Here is a 10,000-nt window from a genome sequence, read left to right on the forward strand (position 1 = left end):
AAAATACATTACGGCAAAGACTGGTTCATCCCAAAGATCCAGTCCCCCGGCACAAACAGAGTAATGTTGTGTATGCTGTTCAGTGTCAGGAGGGCTGTGATCAGTCTTACATCGGGGAAACTAAACAGCCACTGGCCAAAAGGATGGCCCAGCACAGAAGATCAACATCATCAGGCCAGGACTCTGAGGTCTACACTCATCTCCAGGCCAGAGGTCACTCTTTCAGGGATGAAGATGTTCACATCCTGGACAGAGAGGAACGATGGTTTGAGAGAGGAGTAAAGGAGGCCATCTTTGTGAAAAGAAATCGTCCATCATTAAACAGGGGTGGAGCCTCCGGGTTCAACTGTCCCCCTCTTACAATGTTGTTATTGCTAGTATCACTCAGCCCTCTGTGAACAGTAAACAGCCATCAGTGTGCTAATGATCCATTGTTAGGCTGATGGTCCTTCTTGATCATGTGATCAGCTGGTTTTGGTTGTCAGCAGCAAAACTGGTTGATCCACTCTGAGAAGGTGCTATTTAAGAGACTGAGCTGAATACAGCACCTCAGACTGAGGAAGTCCTCAGGATGAGAGACGAAACGTTTCTACATTTTTTTGTTGATTTGCTTTGTTTTGTTTTTTTGAATGTCCAGAGGACCAGATTGAATTTTTTTGGATTTTTCTACCTGGATTATTGAGCATGCATCAGGATGCTCTCATTGTGAGTTTAGGTGGGGGGCCATGTTTTGGTAGCTTGGCTGTCGTGCCATAATTTTCCATTTTCAGATGACTGATGGAACAGAGGTGCAGCACGGTGGCACAACTGGTAGAGCTGCTGCCTCTCAGCGAGCAGGTCCCTGGTTCAAACCCCGGTCCAGGGGCCTTTCTGGGTCGAGTTTGCATGTTCTCTAAGTGCATGCGTGGGTTTTCTCCAGGTACTCCGGTTTCCTCCCACAGACCAAAAACATGCATGTTAGGCTGATTGGTAACTCTAAATTGTCCCTAGGTGTGAGTGAGAGAGTGAATGGTTGTTTGTCTCGTTTGTCTCCATGTGTCCCTGTGATGGACTTGCGACTCGTCCAGGGTGTCCCTGCCCCTCGCACAGTGATTGCTGGACATGGGCTCCAGCGACCCCCGTGACCCAAAATGGAATAAGCGGGTAAAGATAATGGATGGATGGATGATGGAACAGAACTCTGTTCCAAGCTGCTGTTTCATATTGTAACCCTGCTGTAGAGTGAGGGAGGTAAACGCCGAGCTCTGCCAAGTCACAGGTCATTTTGTGTTCCTGAACATCTGTTAGATAGTTAAACTTATTGAGAGATAAGACACAGAGTCGCTCAAGTGACTCCACAACGTTGATGTCAAGTTAGTTTAGTTCAGGCGACTAATTTCAAGGGTTGACTAAAGGACATTTTCCAGATTGTCCAGCAGAAAACCTCTTGACAGAAGCTGGCTGATGTCACAAGTTTTCGCTGTTTGCAACTTTTACAATAAGAGGACAAAAAATCTCTAGAAAAATGTAATTTATTAGGTATATTGCACTATATACAAAGTTTAATGTTTACAAATGTTCTCAGTCAGCCATCTTGGGGAGTTTGTTACTGAGTGACGGACTCTTTTAGGAGCTGCTGGACTGGAACTTCCTCGTTCTCCTCATCCTCTTCCTCGTCATCAGACTTTCAAGAGAGTCACTCGCAGCGTACGTAAGGCTCAGGGATTAAAGCAGAAAAAACATGTTGACAATTTTTCTACTCCTGGAGTTAGTCAGTGTGGTTGTACATTTCAACAAGTCTAGCACCAAACAGCCTAAACACCTTGTTACTGTGAAAACACCACAAACATTTAAGTTTGCAGATATTTATCATAAACTACAAACACCTGACATGACTCAGTGGCTTGAGAATGACCCCCCCCCCCCCACACACACACACACACTTCATTTTTAAAGATGATGGAAATCCGTTTCGGCGACTGAGATCTTTACTCCATGTGTATTTCACGAGGCAACATCTGGCAACATCTGGTTGTCTGAGATGAAAATAGCTCCTCTGGGACAAACGGGACCCGTTTATGTCGACCCCTGTATTTGAGGTTTCACAGAGACATTACACTGCTGACGTCCTGTTTTATTACCCACTCACAGCCGACTGTGTGCCTGCGTGTTTTATTGCATGCAGTGCGTGCTCTGATCACTCCAGATGGATTTGATGCCAGACTTGAACGCTGGGACCATTTCATTTGGGACCAGATTGGACACATGTAGTCCAGGGTCATTACCAGCAGAAACTGGCAACAAGCTGATGAGGTAATTCAGCCAATTAAGTCAGGTGTGTTGGAGCAGAACCACGGGCTCTGAGAACCAAAATGATGCGTTGCTTCTAAATGTCAGCATCGGTGACACAAAGAGGGACGTCTTAGCTGTGGACAACATTTACTGCACGTCTGTTCCTTATTACGATTAAACACAGAAACGACAGAATCATTTCTTATTAAATGTAATAAAATGATGTCATTATTCTCCTGAAAATAGTCTAACAGAAAAAACAAAACTCAGACTATTACAACACTTGACATTCTGTTTAACAGATTCAAAACACGATTTATAAAATATATAAAATGTGATTTTTAACATACAGGTCCTTCTAAAAAATTTGCATATTGTGATAAAGGTCATTATTTTCCATAATGTAATGATAAAAATGAAACTTTCATATATTTCAGATTCATTGCACACCAACTGAAATATTTCAGGTCTTTAATTGTTTTAATACTGATGATTATGGCATACAGCTCATGAAAACCCAAAATGCCTGTCCCAAAAAATTAGCATATTTCATCCCACCAATGAAAGACAAGTGTTTTTAATACAAAAAACGCCAACCTTCAAATAATCATGTTCAGTTATGCACTCAATACTTGGTTGGGAATCCTTTTGCATGAATGACTGCTTCAATGCGGCGTGGCATGGAGGCAATCAGCCTGTGGCACTGCTGAGGTGTTATGGAGGCCCAGGATGCTTCGATAGCGGCCTTAAGCTCATCCAGAGTGTTGGGTCTTGTTCTCTCAACTTTCTCTTCACAATATCCCACAGGTTCTCTATGGGGTTCAGGTCAGGAGAGTTGGCAGGCCAATTGAGCACAGTAATACCATGGTCAGTAAACCATTTACCAGTGGTTTTGGCACTGTGAGCAGGTGCCAGGTCGTGCTGAAAAATGAAATCTTCATCTCCATAAAGTTTTTTAGCAGATGGAAGCATGAAGTGCTCCAAAATCTCCTGATAGCTAGCTGCATTGACCCTGCCCTTGATAAAACACAGTGGACCAACACCAGCAGCTGACTTGGCACCCCAGACATCACTGACTGTGGGTGCTTCACACTGGACTTCTGGTATTTTGGCATTTCCTTCTCCCCAGTCTTCCTCCAGACTCTGGCACCTTGATTTCCGAATGACATGCAAAATTTGCTTTCATCCGAAAAAAGTACTTTGGACCACTGAGCAACAGTCCAGTGCTGCTTCTCTGTAGCCCAGGTCAGGCGCTTCTGCCGCTGTTTCTTGTTCAAGAGTGGCTTGACCTGGGGAATGCAGCACCTGTAGCCCATTTCCTGCACACGCCTGTGCACGGTGGCTCTGGATGTTTCTACTCCAGACTCAGTCCACTGCTTCCGCAGGTCCCCCAAGGTCTGGAATCGGCCCTTCTCCACAATCCTCCTCAGGGTCCGGTCACCTCTTCTCGTTGTGCAGCGTTTTCTGCCACACTTTTCCCTTCCCACAGACTTCCCACTGAGGTCCCTTGATACAGCACTCTGGGAACAGCCTATTGGTTCAGCAATTTCTTTCTGTGTCTTACCCTCTTGCTTGAGGGCGTCAATGATGGCCTTCTGGACAGCAGTCAGGTCAGCAGTCTTACCCATGATTGTGGTTTTGAGTAATGAACAAGGCTGGGAGTTTTTAAAAGCCTCAGGAATCTTTTGCAGGTGTTTAGAGTTATGTCGTTGATTCAGATGGTTAGCTTAATAGCTTGTTTAGAGAACCTTTTCATGATATGCTCATTTTTTGGGACAGGCATTTTGGGTTTTCATGAGCTGTATGCCATAATCATCAGTATTAAAACAATTAAAGACCTGAAATATTTCAGTTGGTGTGCAATGAATCGGAAATATATGAAAGTTTCATTTTTATCATTACATTATGGAAAATAATGACCTTTATTACAATATGCTAATTTTTTTAGAAGGACCTGTATTAAAAAAAAAAAGTATATATATATATATATATATATATATATATATATATAGTTTTATTACTTAATTTGAGTAATTGTAGCTTTATGTTGTTTGTTAGGACACATTTTCACTTCACGGTGTGGGATGAAATGTTGTCCACTGCAGACACAAGTGATGAAACGTGTTGATCTTTCCTCGCTGCTCTTAGATCCAGTCCCATCATTTGAAACACTATCGTTAGGGCCATAGTAAGAGTACACAGATCAACATTCACCTACTATAGACACATGGAAATGGAACGCTGCAAAAATCACTCAGGAACTTTGCTGTCATGCTCATCTCACCTTTTCTTCTTGTCTCTCTCTTTAGGTACAACCTCACCAGCAAAACATGGCTGACCCTTGACCCCTCTGTCAACACCGTCACACCACGATATGGCCACTCGTTAGCTCTGCATGAGGTATTTGAAGTACTGTACATTAAAACACACACATGCATGCACACACACACTGGGCCACCTTAATGCATGGGCTTACCTGGGTGTCTACAGAGTTGTGTGTGTGTGTGTGTGTGGGGGGGGGGTGCATATTGTTTTGAGATCACACGATGAGCTAAAAAGCATTTGTAACTTGTCATGTTTTCAGTCAATCATTTCAGATACACATTGTGTCCGCGAGTTGATCCAAATTAAAAGTGACCCACATGTTCTCAGTGGCTGATGGTCCAAGAGCTGACCAATCAGAATGTGCATTTATAGTTTTGGGGCGTGTCCCCTCATGAATGATTGACAGTTGTCAACATGTTAAGGGGAACGTCAGAGTGCTCATAAAAATGAATATATTTGAAAAAAGAATGACTAAAGCGGGTCCAATGAGCTGCAGGAGGAGACTCATTTACTCCTCCTCCTTCTGAGGGAGGGGTGGACGAGGCGCAGCCCGTTCAGGTGGATGCTACGCTAGCTAGAGAGGAGCAGTTAGGTGGATGACAAGAAGACCGGAGAGAGGACCAGGCAAATGTAGATGATAAGTCAGAGACTCGTACCAGTGACCCGTGCTGCCGGGGCAGCAAATCATCAGCTGCATCGTACCAGGAGAAGATGGGCCAGGTGTTGTGCTGAAGAATGTAATTACCTGTTACAGGAGCACACTGCTTTTTGAGTCGTCTCAGTTTGATTAGCTGTTTCTGCTCCTGAAGATCATGGAGTTAAACTATATTAACACTAAAAGGTATCTTTGCATGACCAAGGTGTGTCTCTGTTTAACTTGGAAAAAATTGCGACCACCCGGGCTCTCATTTCCCCTCCAACTCATGACCCATCCATCCCACCTCAATCTGTAGCTCTATTTGACCATTTTGAACCCATCACTATCTTCTCTAGAGCAGGTCATGTGCAGCTTGAAACCTTCTGGCTCCCCCTTTTATGTGGTCCCCCCTCGACTACTGAAAGAGGTGTTTCCAACTCTAGGTCCGTCCATTCTTGCCATAGTAAACAGTAGTGTATCCACTGGCATGGTGCCAAAATCCTTTAAACATGCTGCTGTCCAGCCTCTCCTGAAAAAACCAAACCTTGACCCCTCAGTCGTTTCCAACTTCCGGCCTGTCTCCAAACTCTCATTTGTTTCTAAAGTACTGGAGAAAATAGTCGAGTCCCAGTTGAAGTGCTTCATGGAGGATCACACCATCTTAGAGCTATTCCAATCTGGCTTTAAACCTCTCCACAGCACTGAAACTGCCCTGCTGAAGGTCTTTAACGACATCTTCAGATTCACAGATACTGGTGATTCTGTGCTGCTGGTCCTGTTGGACCTCACAGCCGCCTTTGACACCATCGACCATGAGATCCTCATTGCTAGGTTGGAGCAGTGGGTGGGCGTCACAGGATCAGCCCTCAATTGGTTCAGATCTTACCTCACTGACAGATCCTTTTATGTCTCCATCAAGGATTTTAGTTCCGCAGAGGCAGAGCTTAAATGGGGGGTTCCGCAGGGGTCCATCCTGGGTCCCCTCCTATTCTCTTTATACCTGCTGCCGCTTGGTGCTATTTTCCGGAAACACAACATGCCCTTCCACTTCTATGCCAATGACTGTTAAATTTGCTTCCCCCTAAGACACAATGGTACATGCTCTATTCAACCGCTGCTCAACTGCCTGGCTGACATCAGGGACTGGATGGCTTTAAATTTCTTGAGTTTCAATGAAAAGAAGTCTGAAGTCATGTTGTTCCCTCCCAACAACACGAGCACATACCACTGCATCGACCTCTCCGCTCTAACCCTGTCAGAAAAACAAAGAGTCACTAATCTGGGAGTGATAATGGACCCTTCCCTGAAACTTAACAATCATGTAAACATGATCGTTAAATCATGTTTCTTCCAACTGAGGCGGCTGTCTAAACTGAAGCCCATACTGTCCAAAAAGAACCTGGAGACAGTAATACATGCATTCATTACATCTAGGCTTGATTACTGCAATTCACTCCTGTTTGGTATCAGTCAGACCTCCATTGCACGACTACAACTGGTCCAGATTGCAGCAGCCCGATTTTTAACCAGTACAGGCAAAAGAGAGCACATTACACCAGTTTTGGCCTCACTGCACTGGTTACCGGTTCACTTTCGAATCCAGTTCAAAATACTCATGTATGTCTACAAATCACTGAACAGTGTCTCCCCCCACCCAATCTCTCTGATTTGCTACAACCGTATGTCCCACCACGCTCCCTGAGGTCAGCGGACCAGTTGCTCCTCACAGTTCCAGGAACTCGTCTTAAGTGCAGAGGTGACAGGGCCTTCTCTGTAGCAGGACCAAGACTTTGGAACGAGTTACCTCTGCTTGTCAGACAGGCCCCTCCCTCTCGGTTTTCAAGTCCCGTTTAAAAACTCACTACTATTCAGTAGCTTTCAACACCAGATGATCTGTGTTTTGATCCTGTATGCTCCACACTGGTTTGTCGTCATTATCTGCATCGTTTTTATGTCTATATTCTGATTTACCTCATTTTGTATTTTGCTTTGTGTGTTACCTGTTGTTCTGTCTGTACAGCACTTTGGTTGGCCTTGTTGCTGTTTTAAGTGCTCTATAAATAAAGTGGTATGGTATGGTAACGTTGATTTGAAAGTGTCAGTTTTATTTGTATGAAGTTTATTATAAAGTATTAACATTACTGCATTAAAAAGTGGGATTTGGGTATTTGAATAAGCTAAACATGTTTATATTTGGAACCAGACTTTATGAATGTTAAACAATCAATTTATTGATAAAATACAAAATGTCAATTTCAGTGTTTACATTGATTCTGGTTTTTGCTTGTCTAGTTTGCCAGTATTTTTTATTGTTTCCAGTATTTCTATGGACAAGAATATTCATAAATTCAAGTTTTCAAACATACAGTAGCAACCTTTATAACGCACATGTTGATCGTCAGTGATAAAACTAAAGCTCGACACTGACAATGTTTAGTAGTGAAATTTTATTTTTAATATTTTCCTATTTCTTTCTCTTCAAGGGGAAAATCTTCATGTATGGAGGAAAGATTGACTCTACTGGAAATGTGTCGAGCCAGCTGTGGGTTTTCCACATCCAGAATCAGACATGGGTCCTCCTCAGCCCTCGGGTCAAGGACCAGTATGCTGTGGTGGGACACTCGGCCCACATTGTGCCTTCCACTAAGGAGCAGGACAGTCCTGTTATGCTAGTCCTGTTTGGACACTGTCCTCTTTACGGGTACATCAGCCAGGTGCAGGAATACAATTTTGGTGAGCAGACGATCCTGTTGATGCTGAAGAAGAAGAAAAGCTTTGATCTCTATTAGAACACTATGAATGCTTCAATGTAAATCAGCACTCTGAAATACTCCCAATCCTAACATAGCCGTTATTTATTCTGTGTCTCACCTCTGTGGGATTTTATTACCTTGTGATAATTAGTCATTCTCCTGTGTGGTCCCTCAGCACTGAACACATGGAGCATTGTGAGCACAGATGGTGCCCTGGTCCAAGGTGGATACGGTCACAGCAGCGTGTATGACCCCAGCACCGGAGCCATCTACATCCACGGAGGGTACAAGGCCTTCAGCGCCAATAAGTATGGGTTAGCGGGAGACCTTTACAAATTTGATGTGGACAAAAGAAAATGGTGAGTTGTTCTTTTGTAGAGGTATGTTATACTGATGGTGCTGGTTCATCAGAATTTGTTTTGTGTCATAAAGGTCATAAAACATTATAACACAATAGTTTAACAGGGTAATATGTTTAGAAAGTTCCTTTTACTTCTGAGGTATGTACTGTCAGAAAGGTTTGAGCGTCCATTTTCACAAGTTCTCCATTTGCAAAGCTTTAGAACAAAAATCCCAACATTTTTCAACATTTCAATCACTGCAGTTTTACAGCAGACCACTTATGTACTCAAGTGTCTGACCACTGAGATCCTGGAACTAGCAGGAAACACGGCTCATGACAGCAGAAGGACAGGATCCTCCCTGTGCACCTACAGTTGGCTGTCCGCAGCAACGAGGAGCTCAGCAGACTGCTGGGAGGAGTGGCCATCGCTCTGGGAGGAGTTCTGCCCAGCATTCAGGCGGTCCTACAGCCCGGGGGAACTGAGAGGCCAGCTGAGTCTGGGTGGACGGATCGGACGGCATCTGCAGCCAGTTTCTTAGGATCCACTGTGGGATGGACCTTTACAAGAGATCCTTCCTGCCTACAGCCATCAGCATCTATAACATCTCTTAATGAAATGAGGATAACGAGTTACAGCAACAAATAATTTCCCTCTGGGATTAATAAAGTATTTTTGAATTGGATTGAATTGAATTATAGAATGTTAATGATTTAGTTCATAACATCATCTCAACAACAAACTGCTCCTTACATAACATTTGTGATGCTTAGCTGAACACAATAATTATGAATTATGACTGCATGTCATAAGAACAATACATTTTACTTTCATCTTAGAAAGAGCTAACGTTGGTCAGCACTGTATGATTCAGGACTATTTCACTTTATATATACAGTATGTACAGATAGTAAAATAAGTATTTGAACACCCTGCGACTTTGCAAGTTCTCCCACTTAGAAATCATGGAGGGGTCTGAATTTTTTATCTTAGGTGCATGTCCACTGTGAGAGACATAATCTAAAAGAAAAATCCGGAAATCATAATGTATGATTTTTTTTAATAATTCATTTGTGTGTTACTGCTCCAAATAAGTATTTGATCACCTGCCAATCAGCAACAGTTCTGGCCCTCAAACACCTGTTAGTCCTCCTCTATAACGTCCACCTCCACTCCACTTATGATTCTAAATTAGAAGCACCTGTTTGAGGTCGGTAGCTGCATAAAGACACCTGTCCACCCCACACAATCAGTAAGACTCCAACTACTAACATGGCTAAGACCAAAGAGCTGTCCAAAGACACCAGAGACAAAACTGTAGACCTCCACAAGGCTGGAAAGGGCTACTGGGCAACTGCCAAGCAGTTTGGTGAAAAAAGATCAACTGTTGGAGCAATTATTAGAAAATGGAAGAAGCTAAACATGACTGTCAATCTCCCTCGGACTGGGGCTCCATGCAAGATCTCACCTCATGGCGTATCGATGATCCTAAGAAAGGTGAGGAATCAGCCCAGAACTACACGAGAGGAGCTGGTCCATGACCTGAAGAGAGCTGGCACCACTGTTTCCAAGGTTACTGTGGGTAATACACTAAGACGTCATAGTTTAAAATCATGCATGGGCCTGAAGGTTCCCCTGGTTAAATCAGCACACGTCCAGGCCCGTCTTAAGTT

At 43.5% G+C, this 10,000-nt stretch overlaps 1 protein-coding gene across 1 annotated transcript in view; it reads left to right on the forward strand.

The window, feature by feature from the left end:
* The window catches only part of atrn (attractin), a 280,476-nt gene that overhangs the window by 38,121 nt on the left and 232,355 nt on the right, over positions 1-10,000 (forward strand). Inside the window, exons 7-9 of the mRNA XM_037695258.1 lie at positions 4,581-4,671; positions 7,717-7,966; positions 8,162-8,345. Coding sequence (XP_037551186.1) covers positions 4,581-4,671; positions 7,717-7,966; positions 8,162-8,345 — 525 coding nt within the window. The remainder of the gene's footprint in view (positions 1-4,580; positions 4,672-7,716; positions 7,967-8,161; positions 8,346-10,000) is intronic.

The sequence above is a fragment of the Nematolebias whitei genome, chromosome 21 (genome assembly GCF_014905685.2).
Source record: "Nematolebias whitei isolate Nwh7 chromosome 21, NemWhi1, whole genome shotgun sequence".
In the NCBI taxonomy this organism is placed as follows: Eukaryota; Metazoa; Chordata; class Actinopteri; order Cyprinodontiformes; family Rivulidae; genus Nematolebias; species Nematolebias whitei.